This window comes from Mauremys reevesii, linkage group 14 (genome assembly GCF_016161935.1).
Source record: "Mauremys reevesii isolate NIE-2019 linkage group 14, ASM1616193v1, whole genome shotgun sequence".
Taxonomy (NCBI): Eukaryota; Metazoa; Chordata; order Testudines; family Geoemydidae; genus Mauremys; species Mauremys reevesii.
In genome coordinates this window covers 13,255,492-13,268,767 of record NC_052636.1, presented here as the reverse complement: position 1 = coordinate 13,268,767, position 13,276 = coordinate 13,255,492, and the positions used below count along the sequence as shown (strand labels likewise).

Below are 13,276 nucleotides of genomic sequence, written 5' to 3'. Positions count from 1 at the left end.
CGGTGACCCAGGGACCCCTCGCCCGGCGCTGAGATGCAGCCACCTCTGGGGCGGGGCGGCCGGTTACCCAGAGACCCCTCCCCCGGCGCTGAGATGCGGCCACCTCTGGGGCGGGGCGGCCGGTGACCCAGGGACCCCTCGCCCGGCGCTGAGATGCAGCCACCTCTGGGGCGGGGCGGCCGGTTACCCAGGGACCCCTCGCCCGGCGCTGAGATGCAGCCACCTCTGGGGCGGGGCGGCCGGTGACCCGGGGACCCCTCGCCAGGCGCTGAGATGCGGCCACCTCTGGGGCGGGGCCGCCGGTTACCCAGGGACCCCTCGCCCGGCACTGAGATGCGGCCACCTCTGGGGCGGGGCGGCCGGTTACCCAGGGACCCCTCGCCCGGCGCTGAGATGCAGCCACCTCTGGGGCGGGGCGGCCGGTTACCCAGGGACCCCTCGCCTGGCGCTGAGATGCAGCCACCTCTGGGGCGGGGCGGCCCGTTACCCAGGGACCCCTCGCCCGGCGCTGAGATGCGCCCACCTCTGGGGCGGGGCGGCCCGTTACCCAGGGACCCCTCCCCGGCCATATGGCCGCACGGACAGACAGACAGACGGACCGACAGCAGCTTGGGCGTTCTCCACAGGACATTTATTTATTGTACATTTTCACAGCATAAAGTCACTCCCCGGTCCCTCCACACGGTGCCTCGCCCCCCCCGCCTGCCGGGGAGTGTGTGGGGGGGGAGAAGACCCACCCCCTCCTCCCTCCAGCTGGGTCTAGGGGATTCCAGCCCGACCGGCCCCCCCCCCCTCCACCCCCATCCCAGGTGTCTTTAGGATTAGGAGGCGCTGGTCCCACCGTGGGGCATGGTGGACCCTGCGCCCCCAAAGCCGAGGGGCAGCAGTGACACCTGCCCCCCGGCCTGGGGAAAACACAGCCTGGGATCTGCCCCCCCCCCCTTCCCCAGCAGTTCACCACCCACGTGGAAGGGACCCCCGGACGCCCCATAGAGGGCAGAGCCGGCCAGGTCCTTAGCTCCCGCGTTCCCTCCAGATGGGGAGCGGAGGACCCACCAGGCTGCCCCCCCCCCCCAAACAGGCATAGTCAGGGACCCCCCGCCAACATCCCTCCGAGCTGGCAGGGGGCCCCCGATCCCCACGCCAGAGGGACACAGTCACACGTCACGTCTCCTAAGTGGGTGGGGAGATCATGCTATAGGGGCTGGCGGGGAGGAGGGTCGTGCTATGGGGCTGGCGGGGGTCGTGCTATAGGGGCTGACGGGGGGGAGGAGGGGTCGTGCTATGGGGCTGGCTCGGAGCTGGGAGAGGTTTGGCGCTATGGGGCTAGCCGGGAAGGTTTAATGCTACGGATGATTGACTCTGGGGGGCGGGGCAGGGAAAAGTGGGGGGTCGCTCGTCACGCGACACGGGATACAAAGCCGGGCAGGGTCCCGGTGGGGGGGGATCCGGCCGGCCAGCACCCCCCAAGCCGTCCCCTTCCCCCACGTAGCCCGACCCACTGCTTCCTGCATTGCAGACAGCTCAGGGGTCACTACAGGACCCCCCCCATTAGGGGGTGGGGGGCACTCGGGGGCCACCCAGACAGTCAATGGGGAGCCAGCCTGCCCCCCCAGACCCCCAGAGGAGAGAAGCTGGAACTGCTGGGTTGCGGGGGGTGTGTGGATTGGGGGCTCCCCCCTTTCCCCACACAACCCCCCACTCTACGACTCTTAAAGGGCTTGGAGCTGGGGGGGTGACACAGCACTGCCCCCTCACCGACATGCGGTGGGGGGGCAGGAAGATCACCCCCCCCCCCCGCAAGACAGACTGCAGAGTGCAGCTCCAGGAATGTTACTGGGGGGGGGGGAAGGAAATCAGGATGTGGGGGGAGGAAGGTAAAGAAACTTTCCACCCCCCCCCAACCCGTGGTGTGAGACGCAACCGTCTCTGGGGCGGGGCGGCCGGTTACCCAGGGACCCCTCGCCTGGGTGCTGAGATGCGCCCACCTCTGGGGCGGGGCGGCCGGTTACCCAGGGACCCCTCGCCCGGGTGCTGAGATGCAGCCACCTCTGGGGCGGGGCGGCCGGTTACCCAGGGACCCCTCGCCCGGCGCTGAGATGCGGCCACCTCTGGGGCGGGGCGGCTGGTTACCCAGGGACCCCTCGCCCGGCGCTGAGATGCGACCACCTCTGGGGTGGGGTGGCTGGTTACCCAGGGACCCCTCGCCCGGCGCTGAGATGCGACCACCTCTGGGGCGGGGCGGTTGGTTATCCAGGGATCCCTTGCCTGGGTGCTGAGATGCAGCCACCTCTGGGGCGGGGCGGCTGGTTACCCAGGGACCCCTCGCCCGGCGCTGAGATGCACCCACCTCTGGGGCGGAGCGGCTGATTATACAGGCGCTGAGACATGGCCAAACTGGGGCCCCCGGCGCTCGCGCTGCCTGGCCTCGCTCTGAAAGGGCAGGGGGTGGGTGCTTGAGTTTCTCAGGCTTCTGGGGTTCCCCCTATTTTATTTTTGGGGAAGGGGGATTGGTCCTTAAAGTATTTAAATTAAAACACTAGACACTGAAAACACCGGGGGGGCGGGGGGGGGATCCAAGACAGCTGGAAATCTAGTAATAAATCTACAAACAGACAAAATATAGAATATATATATATGTATAAATAAGTCAGCCTATATACAGGACGGCCACACGCACCGCAAGACACGCACACACGCCACGGGGGGGCCCGGGGAGAAAGGGGACCGGGGCTGGAAGATATGGCTGAGATCATGGGAGGGGAGGGTCGCAGCCCCTCGCGCCTCTCCCGGCTGCAGCTCCTTTGGGGGGAGGGAGGGGGGCTTTGGCTTCCGAATGTCCATTAAGTGCTGAAGTAAACTGGAAAGGAAAGAGAGACGGGAGCAGAGAGGAATTAGTTCAAGATGCGGCCACCTCTGGGGCGGGGGCGGCCGGTTACCCAGGGACCCCCTCGCCCGGCGCTGAAATGCAGCCACCTCTGGGGAGCACCACAGTTGAGGACAGGAAGTGGGACTTTCTTCGCAGAGAAGAGGACGTCTCCCTGTTTAGCCCAACTGGGCGTTAACCCTGGAACCTAATGACGACGGCTGATGTTTACAGGCGGACCGGATGGGAGGCGGACTTTATGGGAAGGCTACTTGCCACCATGTGGGCGGGGCCACAGAAAAGCCACACCCCTTCCCCAGAACCTTTGTTTCACCCCACAGGGGCCAGTGCAGTTGTGGGCGGGGCCACAGAAAGCCACACCCCCTTCCCAAGAACCCTTCGCCTGTTTCCCTGCAGCGCTAGGGGCGGCTTGTGGGCAGGGCCGAGGAAAGCCCCACCCCCCTCGACTACCTTGTTTCTGCCCTATTGGCCGGACGGTGTAGGTGCCGGGGTGGGCGGGGCCTGTGGGGTGGGAAAAAGCTCCACCCCCTTTATTTCTGCACGGAGGGCAGAGTGGTGGGTGGAGCTAAGGGAAGCCACGCCCCTTCCCAGCATCCAGCAGCTGTTTCATCTCAGTATTGAGGGTGAGACAGTGGGCGGGTCCAACAAAAGCCACGCCCCCTTCCAATAACCCTTCGCTGCCCTCTGTAGAGGCAGCTGTGGGTCCGTCTGTGGGCGGGGCCAAGGATAGCCCCACCCCCTCCCGGCCACACCCCCATGACAGGTGCCTGGCTGCCTTTTTCGCATCCCAAGAGCTGGTGGGAGCGTCCCTAGGGAAGGGGGTGGGGGGGTCACATGCTGCCCCCCTCCCCTGCCAGCCCCCCGACCCCCAAGCCCCCACTCACCAATGATAATGATCAGGATGATGGCGCATATCACCCCCAGGATAATCATCATCTGTGGGGAGAGAGACCATGAGCGCCAGGGCAGGGCAGCGGGCGGGAGGTGGGGGCAGCGGGCGGGAGGTGGGGGCAGGGGCTCGGGCGGGAGCCCTGGCAGAGGGGGGTCACAGGAAGGGCCGCTCCGGAGCAGAGCGTGGCAGGGATGAGGAAGATGGTATAGGGGTGGGAGTTGGGGTCACAGGGGAGTCAGTGGATTGCAGGGGACCGTGGGAGATGGGGAAGGCGGAGGGCTGCAGGGGGGGTCAGGGGACTGCAGGAGGCCATGGGGAAGTCAGGTGGCCGCAGGGGAGACACGGGAGAAATGAGGGGCCCACAGGGGGCTATGGAGAGATGGGGGTCTCAGGAGGCCATGGGGTAGATGGGGCGAGGAGGAGTCCGTGGGTTGCACAGGGCTGTGGGGAAACAGGGGCCGTGGGGAGATGAGGGGCACAGGGGACCGTAGGGAGATGAGGGGGCACAGGGGCTGTGGGGAGATGTCAGTGGGCACCAGGGGTTGTGGGGACGGGGGCACAGGGGCTGCAGGGAGTCCGTGGGGCACAGGGGCCGTGGGGAGATGTCAGTGGGCACCAGGGGTTGTGGGGGGACAGGGGCTGCAGGGGAGTCCGTGGGGCGCAGGGCCGTGGGGAGATGTCAGTGGCACCAGGGGTTGTGGGGACCGGGGGCACGGGAGTCCATGGGCGCAGGGGCCGTGGGAGATGTCAGTGGGCACCGGGGTTGTGGGGATGGGGCACAGGGGAGTCCGTGGGCGCAGGGGCCGTGGGGAGATGTCAGTGGGCTCCAGGGGTTGTGGGGGACGGGGGCACAGGGGAGTCCGTGGGGAGATGTCAGTGGGCACCGGGGTTGTGGGGACGGGGGCACAGGGGAGTCCATGGGGGCAGGGGCCGTGGGGAGATGTCAGTGGGCACCAGGGGTTGTGGGGGACGGGGGCACAGGGAGTCCGTGGGGCGCGGGGCCGTGGGGAGATGTCAGTGGGCACCGGGGTTGTGGGGGACGGGGACACAGGGAGTCCGGGGCGCAGGGGCCGTGGGGAGATGTCAGTGGGCACCAGGGGTTCTGGGGCACAGGGGCTGCAGGGGAGTCCGTGGGGCGCAGGGGGCCGTGGGGAGATGTCAGTGGGCACTGGGGTTGTGGGGGGACGGGGGCACAGGGGAGTCCGGGGCGCAGGGGCAGTGGGGAGATGTCAGTGGGCACCGGGGTTGTGGAGGCATGGGGGCACAGGGAGTCCGTGGGGCGCAGGCGGCCGTGGGGAGATGTCAGTGGCTACAGGGGGTTGTAGGGGGACGGGGGGGGCACAGGGGAGTCCGGGGGGCGCAGGGGGCCGGGGGGAGATGTCAGTGGGCACCGGGGGTTGTAGGGGGACGGGGCACAGGGAGTCCGGGGCGCAGGGGCAGTGGGGAGATGTCAGTGGGCACCGGGGTTGTGGGGGCATGGGGGGCACAGGGAGTCCGTGGGGCGCAGGGGCCGTGGGGAGATGTCAGTGGGCACCGGGGTTGTGGGGGCCGGGGGCACAGGGGAGTCCGTGGGGGCAGGGGCCGTGGGGAGATGTCAGTGGGCACCGGGGTTGTGGGGGCCGGGGGCACAGGGGAGTCCGGGGGGCGCTGGGGGCTGTGGGGAGATGTCAGTGGGCACCGGGGTTGTGGGGGCCGGGGGCACAGGGAGTCCGGGGCGCAGGGGCCGGGGAGATGTCAGTGGGCACCGGGGTTGTAGGGGACGGGGGCACAGGGAGTCCGGGGTCGCAGGGGCCGTGGGGAGATGTCAGTGGGCACCGGCGGGTTGTGGGGGCCGGGGGCACAGGGGAGTCCGGGGGGCGCAGGGGGCCGTGGGGAGATGTCAGTGGGCTCCAGGCGGTGTTGGGGGGCCGGGGGGGCCCAGGGGAGTCCGTGGGGCGCAGGGGGCCGTGGGGCGATGTCAGTGGCTCCAGGGGTTGTGGGGCGAGGGGGCATAGGGGAGTCCGGGGGGCGCAGGGGGCCGTGGGGAGATGTCAGTGGGCACCGGGGGGCCGTGGGGGGCACGGGGGGGGGCCCCACCTTGAGGTTCTTCCACCAGTACTTGCGCTTCAGCTTGGCGGCGCTGGTCTCGAACTGGGAGGCGCCGGCCTGCAGGGCGTCGGCTCGGTCGTCCAGCTCCGACAGCTTCTGGTCCCGCTCCAGCACCTTGTCCACGTTCACCCGCATGATGTCAACCACCTGGGGGGCAGCGGGGGGGAGCGTCAGACCTGGGGTGGGGGAACCCGGCCGGAGACGGGACCCAGGCGTCCGGCAGCCGCGCGCCACCCGGCCGGAGACGGGACCCAGGCGTCCGGCAGCCGCGCGCCACCCCCCCGACTCACCTCGTCCACCTGGGCCTGGGTCTGCTGCAGCCTCCGGTTGCTGGTGAGGTTGGGGGGCGGTGGGGGGGGGCCGCCCCCTTCTCCTCCGGCGGCGGGGGGCGCGGCGGCGGCGGGGGCCGACCTGGGGGGCAGAGGGCAAAGGTCACGGCGACCCCCCAAAGGAGAAGCAGCCCCAACCCTGAACACGGCCAGGCGCGGCGGGGGCTGCCCCTCGGTTTTGCCCCATAGCCCCTCACTCCCGCCCCATAGCCCCTCACTGCCACCCCAGACGCCTCCAGCAATGCCAGTGCCCCCCCAGTGCCACCCCATAGCCTCTCACTCCCGCCCCATAGCGCCCTGGTGCCTTCAATCCCGCCCCATAGATGCCCCCAGCAATGCCACTGCCCCCCAATGCCAACCCATAGCACCCAGGTGCCTTCAATCCCGCCCCATAGATGCCCCCAGCAATGCCAGTGCCCCCCAATGCCACCCCATAGCCCCTCACTCCCACCCCATAGCACCCTGGTGCCTTCAATCCCGCCCCATAGACGCTCCCAGCAATGCCAGTGCCCCCCAATGCCACCCCATAGCGCCCTGGTGCCTTCAATCCCGCCCCATAGATGCCCCCAGCAATGCCAGTGCCCCCTAATGCCACCCCATAGCCCCTCACTCCCACCCCATAGCGCCCTGGTGCCTTCAATCCCGCCCCATAGATGCCCCCAGCAATGCCAGTGCCCCCCAGTGCCAACCCATAGCACCCTGGTGCCTTCAATCCCGCCCGATAGATGCCCACAGCAATGCCAGTGCCCTTCAATCCTCCCCACAGACGCCCTCCACCCCTGGACTGCCAGTACTGCATAAACCTGCCCCATAGCCAGCCTCTCCCCGCAGTCCCCCCAGCGCCATGCGTGCCCCTCTATCCTGGTTCTTTGGGTGCAGGGAGGCTGTGGGGCACTGGGGGGCAGCACCGGGGAATGAACCCCTAGAATTAATCCCCGCCGGGCAGACATAGGCTGCGATCAGCTGGGTAACGACCCAAACCCAGTGCCAGGGAGAGATGCAAACGGGGGCTGCAGTAGGGAGGGATCTCGGAGGAGAGTGGGGTCCAGTGGTTAGAGCAGGGGGGGCTGGGAGCCCGGACTCCTGGGTTCTCTCCGCTCTGGGAGGGGAGTGAGGGTTGATGGGTTAGAGCAGGGGGGTTGGGAGCCAGGACTCCTGGGTTCTCTCCCTGGCTCTGGGAGGGGAGTGGGGGCTGGTGGTTAGAGCAGGGGGGGCTGGGAGCCAGGACTCCTGGGTTCTCTCCCGGCTCTGGGAGGAGGGGGCTGGTGGGTTAGAGCAGGGGCGGGGAGCCAGGACTCGTGGTTTCTCGCCCTGGCTCTGGGAGGGGAGGGGGGGCTGGTGGGTTAGAGCAGGGGCTGGGAGCCCGGACTCCTGGGTTCTCTCCCGGCTCTGGGAGGAGTGGGGCTGGTGGGTTAGAGCGGGGCTGGGCGCCCGGACGCCTGGGGGCTCTCCCCGGGGCGGGGCGGGGCGTCGGGGGGGGTGGGTTAGAGCAGGGGGGGCTGGGAGCCAGGACTCCTGGGTTCTCTCCCGGCGCTGGGAGGGGAGTGGGGGCTGGTGGGTTAGAGCAGGTGGGCTGGGAGCCAGGACTCCTGGGTTCTCTCCCCGGCTCTGGGAGGGGAGTGGGGGCTGGTGGGTTAGAGCAGGGGGGGCTGGGAGCCAGGACTCCTGGGTTCTCTCCCCGGCGCTGGGAGGGGAGTGGGGGCTGGTGGGTTAGAGCAGGGGGGGCTGGGAGCCAGGACTCCTGGGTTCTCTCCTGGCTCTGGGAGGGGAGTGGGGCCTGCTGGTTAGAGCAGGGGGGCTGGGAGCCAGGACTCCTGGGTTCTCTCCCCGGCTCTGGGAGGGAAGTGGCGGTGAATGGTCAGAGCAGGCGGGGTGGGGGGAATGGGATCCAGGATCCAACTTTCAGGCGGGAAGGGCCCATCAGACCATCCGAGACCCCCCCCCCCGTGTTTCTGGGGAGCCGGGAGGGGATCTGCCCCGGCTGCGGCGGGGGTGAGCCCGCGACCGGCCCCTGCTTCCAACGGGGGCAGCTTTTCCGAAGGACGCCGGAGAGCGGGGCAGAGAGGAGTCCCAGAACCGAGCCAAAGGCTGGAGCAATCGGGGCTGCGGCAGCGTCTGGGGAGTGTCTCTGGGGGGACTGGCCCGGGGCGGAAATCCTGGGGGCGCTGGACACGACCGGGCCCCGGTGTGTCACCGGGAAGGGGGGGGGCCCTTTGGAACAGGCTGCCCGGGGCAGGTCCAGCGTTCGGAGCCAGCTGGGAGGCGCGGTAGCCAAACCCCAGTTACCGGCCTCCAGCCGGGGGAGATTCTCTCGCCTGGGTGAGCCAGGAGGTCGGCTCCCAGCCCCCCTGCTCTAACCCACCAGCCCCCACTCCCCTCCCAGCACTGGGGAGAGAACCCAGGAGTCCTGGCTCCCAGCCCCCCTGCTCTAACCCACCAGCCCCCACTCCCCTCCCAGCACTGGGGAGAGAACCCAGGAGTCCTGGCTCCCAGCCCCCCTGCTCTAACCCACCAGCCCCCACTCCCCTCCCAGAGCCGGGGAGAGAACCCAGGAGTCCTGGCTCCCAGCCCCCCTGCTCTAACCACCAGCCCCACTCCTCCCAGAGCCGGGAGAGAACCCAGGAGTCCTGGCTCCCAGCCCCTGCTATGACCCACCAGCCCCACTCCTCCCAGAGCCGGGGAGAACCCAGGAGTCCTGGCTCCCAGCCCCTGCTCTAACCACCAGCCCCACTCCTCCCAGAGCCAGGAGAGAACCCAGGAGTCCTGGCTCCCAGCCCCACCTGCTCTAACCCACCAGCCCCACTCCTCCCAGCGCCGGGAGAGAACCCAGGAGTCCTGGCTCCCAGCCCCCTGCTCTAACCCACCAGCCCCACTCCTCCCAGAGCCGGGAGAGAACCCAGGAGTCCTGGCTCCCAGCCCCACCTGCTCTAACCCACCAGCCCCACTCCTCCCAGCGCCGGGGAGAGAACCCAGGAGTCCTGGCTCCCAGCCCCCCCTGCTCTAACCCACCAGCCCCACTCCTCCCAGCGCCGGGAGAGAACCCAGGAGTCCTGGCTCCCAGCCCCCTGCTGTAACCACCAGCCCCCACTCCTCCCAGAGCCAGGAGAGAACCAGGAGTCCTGGCTCCCAGCCCCTGCTCTAACCCACCAGCCCCCTCCTCCCAAAGCCGGGAGAGAACCCAGGAGTCCTGGCTCCCAGCCCCTGCTCTAACCACCAGCCCCACTCCTCCCAGAGCTGGGAGAGAACCCAGGAGTCCTGGCTCCCAAACCCCTCTGCTCTAACCCACCGGCCCCTGCTCCCCTCCCAGAGCCAGGAGAGAACCCAGGAGTCCTGGCTCCCAGCCTCCCCTGCTCTAACCCACCGGCCCCCGCTCCCCTCCCAGAGCCGGGGAGAGAACCCAGGAGTCCTGGCTCCCAGCCCCACCTGCTCTAACCCACCAGCCCCCGCTCCCCTCCCAGAGCCAGGGAGAGAACCCAGGAGTCCTGGCTCCCAGCAGTAGGGAAGGGAAATTCGCTCTGGTTTATACTGTATTTTTGCGACGCCCAGCTCAGAAACACCCTCCTCCAGCGCCCGTGGGGTGTGCACAGACCCCCCCCCCCCCGGCCCTAGAGCGTCTCTGGGCAGTGAATCCCCGGCTGCAGGGGGCTGGGGTCATCGGGAGAGGGGTAGGCAGCCGCCCCGTTAGAGAAGGGGGTTGGGGGGGCAGTGAGATCGGCCAGCCCCCCCCAACACGCACACAGTTCCTGGGGGTCCCCAAAACAGGCACAGCCCCCCCCCCAATCACATGGCCAAAGACCCACAGCAGCCCTGCAGCTCATCCACTGCAGGCCAGGGAAGGACCCCGGAGCCAGGACTCCTGGGTTCTCTCCCCGTCTCCGGGAGGGGGTCTGAGGTGGGGAGGGGTGGGACCACAGGCTTGCCCTACTCCAATGCCCTATGCCCCACATCCCAACCCCCACGCCCCACTGCTGCCCCTTCCTCCATCCATCCCCCCCTTAATCCTCCAGGCCCCTGCCAGCCCCACATCCTACACACCCCACTGCTGCCCTGTCCTCCATCCATGCCCCCAGCCCCACATCCTACTCCCCCACTGCTGCCTGGTCCTCCATCCATCCCCCACCCTGCCCCCCAGCCCCACATCCTACCCCCACCCCACTGCTGCCCCCGTCTCCCAACCCCACATCCTACCCCACTGCTGCCTTGTCCTCCATCCATCCCCAACCTGCCTCCCAGCCCCACATCCTACCCCCACCCCACTGCTGCCCCGTCCTCCATCCATCTCCCAGCCCCACATCCTACCCCACTGCTGCCTTGTCCTCCATCCATCCCCAACCTGCCCCCAGCCCCACATCCTACCCCACCCCACTGCTGCCCCGTCCACCATCCGTCTCCCAGCCCCACATCCTACCCCCACCCCACTGCTGCCCTGTCCTCCATCCATCTCCCAGCCCCACCTCCTACCCCCCAAACCCGGCCCACTCCATCCCCCGTCTGTTTCTCTGTGACCTTCCCGTCTCCTCTAAAAATAAAAAACAACACCCCCCCACCTCCCCGAAAATCCCAGCTGGTGGGGGGCTGGGCTACAACTGGCTACGTGGCCTCCACATCGGAGGCTGGGGGGCTCTGCAGAACTGGGGGGGGGCTGCCCCCCCTTCCTGGGAAAACAAAACATGTGTGGGGGGGGGGAAAGCCGGGCTGCCAATGAGCCGCCATGTTCAGTGTCATCCTGCTGCCGGAGCTAAAAATACCTGGCAGGAGAAATGTGGGATGCAGCCCCCCCCCCCGATCCCCGTACTGGGGGGGCCTCGGATGCCCCCTGTCTACCGGGGGGGGGCATTGGGGACCCACCCAGAAATTCAGCTGTGCTGAGGCTCTTTTTAAACCCAGCGATCCCGGATGGGTGCCCCCCCCCCCCGAATGACATGAGTGTGTGTGTGTGTGGGGGGGGGGGATTTCAGCTGCCTGGGTCTGCTTGGGGCGGGGGGAAGATGGGGTGATGCTAGTTTTAAACCCACTTCCCCATGGCTGGTTCCTGCCCTCTCCCGCTGACCCCCTCCCCAAGACTCCTGCCCCCCATCCCAGGCTCCCGCCCCCTCATCCCCTTCTGCTCCCCGTCCCAGGCTTCCCCTCATTCCAGGCTCCCACCCATCCCCTCTGCCCCCAATCCAGGCTCCCACCCCCTCCTCTATCCCCCCAAGACTCCTGCCCTATCCAACAAGCCCCTGCCCCCATCACAGGCTCCCACCCCCTCCATCCCCCCAAGACTCCCGCCCCAACCGACAAGCCCCTGCCCCCATCCCCTCTGCCCCAAATCTCCCTCTCCCCATAGCCCTGGGCCCCTACCCCCCCCCCACTCTTCTCTCCAGCCCTCCCAATGCCCCTTTGCAGGGGTCCCCCAACCCAGCCCCCTCTCCTTGGTGCATGGCAGCGAACGCAGCCAGGGGCACCCCCAGGTCCTTTGCTGGGGCGGGTGCCACAGGGTGTGATGGGACCCCCCCACCCCACCCCCCGCGGGTGGGGCAGGAAGAATGCGGCTAGCTGATGCATGGGGGGCGGGGGGGTAATGCAAGCGGAGGTGCATTGCAAGCGATCGATCTCCTTGCGATCGATCCCCTAGTCCCGTCCCTGCCCTCGCCCAGCCCCAGGGGCCCTGGCTTTTGGGAATAAGCCCCCCCCCCCAAATGCGGGAACGGGCAAGGAAATCACCCGCGCACCCGGGGCGATGCATCATCCCACGCCTCGCCCTGAGGATGCCCCTACCCCTGCTTTGCAGAGGCCGGCCACGGGGGGGGGGGGGAGCCATCTTCCCAGCGGGGGAGCCCGGATCTGGGGTGCATAAGCGCCCTTCCCCTGTGGGGTGGACCCCGAATCTGGCGTGCACCCCGCTTTATGCAGCCTGGGGAGCATTGCACGCTGTTTATCTCCTTGCATTGAGCAGACCCCAGCCTTGGCTTTACCAAGCCCATCCACTGGGAGGGTGGATGAACCCCCTGCCCTGGACGGGGGACCCCAAATCTGGCGTGCACCCCGCTTTCTGCAGCCTGGGGAGCATTGCACGCTGTTTATCTCCTTGCATTGAGCAGACCCCAGATTGGCTTTACCGAGCCCATCCATTGAGAGGGTGGGTGAGCCTCCTGCCCTGGACAAGGGGACCCCGAATCTGGCGTGCACCCCGCTTTCTGCAGCCTGGGGAGCATTGCACGCTGTTTATCTCCTTGCATTGAGCAGACCCCAGATTGGCTTTACCGAGCCCATCCATTGAGAGGGTGGGTGAGCCTCCTGGCCTGGATAGGGGGACCCCGGATCTGGCGTGCACCCCGCTTTCTGCAGCCTGGGGAGCATTGCACGCTGTTTATCTCCTTGCACCCATCATGCCCCTGCCTTACTGAACCCATCCATTGGGAGGGCGGATGCGCCCCCTTTCCCTGCGGGGGCGAGGGAGAAGGGCCCGGATCTCGCATGCCCCCGGGTTTATGCAGCCCGCGGAGCATTGCGCGCGCTTTACCGCCTTGCATTGAGCAGCCCCCTGCCCCCCGGGGGCGGCGGAGCCCCCAGCCCCTGCGGGGGCGGGCGAAGGGGGGGGGGAGCCCGGCTCTGGCATGCACCCGAAGCGATGCAGCCGGGGGACCATTGCACGCTGCTCCCCTTCTTGCATCGGGGGCTACTCACATGTCGGGGGCGGCGGCGGCGCGGGCCGGGGTCTGCGGCGGGGCGGGCGCTCGGCGAGTGGCGCGGGTCCCTGAGCCGAGCGGGGAAGATGGCGGCCGGGCTGGCGCATCCGGGCACCTGGGCGGGGAAGCTGCAGGGCCCGAGCCCTCCGCAATCAGCGCGGGGCGGGCGGCCACACGGGGCAGGGGAGGGGCCACAGGGGGCAAATAATGGGGCAGATGAAGGGGCAACAAGGCGGAGGATAGAAGAGGGGGCGGATGAAGGGGAGGGGCAGCGAGGGGGCGGATGAAGGGGGAGGGGCAGCGAGGGGGCAGATGGACGAGGGGGCAGATGAAGGGGGGGCAGCGAGGGGCAGATAGAAGAGGGGCAGATGAAGGGGAGGGGCAGCACGGCAGGGGATAGAAGGAGGAG

The 13,276-nt window shown here is 68.4% G+C and overlaps 1 protein-coding gene across 2 annotated transcripts; it reads right to left on the bottom strand.

Annotated features, from left to right (window-relative positions):
- Positions 1–2,720: 2,720 nt before the first annotated feature.
- On the bottom strand, positions 2,721–12,977 carry VAMP2 (vesicle associated membrane protein 2). 2 transcript variants are annotated; one of them, XM_039499780.1, is made up of 5 exons: positions 12,866–12,977; positions 6,158–6,278; positions 5,856–6,014; positions 3,772–3,823; positions 2,721–2,860 (listed from the first exon to the last, which is right to left on the bottom strand). In XM_039499780.1, coding segments are annotated over exons 1-5 (351 nt in total). In that variant the 5' UTR covers positions 12,868–12,977; the 3' UTR covers positions 2,721–2,843. The 2 variants fall into 2 exon arrangements, with proteins under 2 accessions (XP_039355714.1, XP_039355713.1); XM_039499779.1 differs by lacking the exon at positions 12,866–12,977 and adding an exon at positions 12,298–12,518.
- Positions 12,978–13,276: the final 299 nt, after the last annotated feature.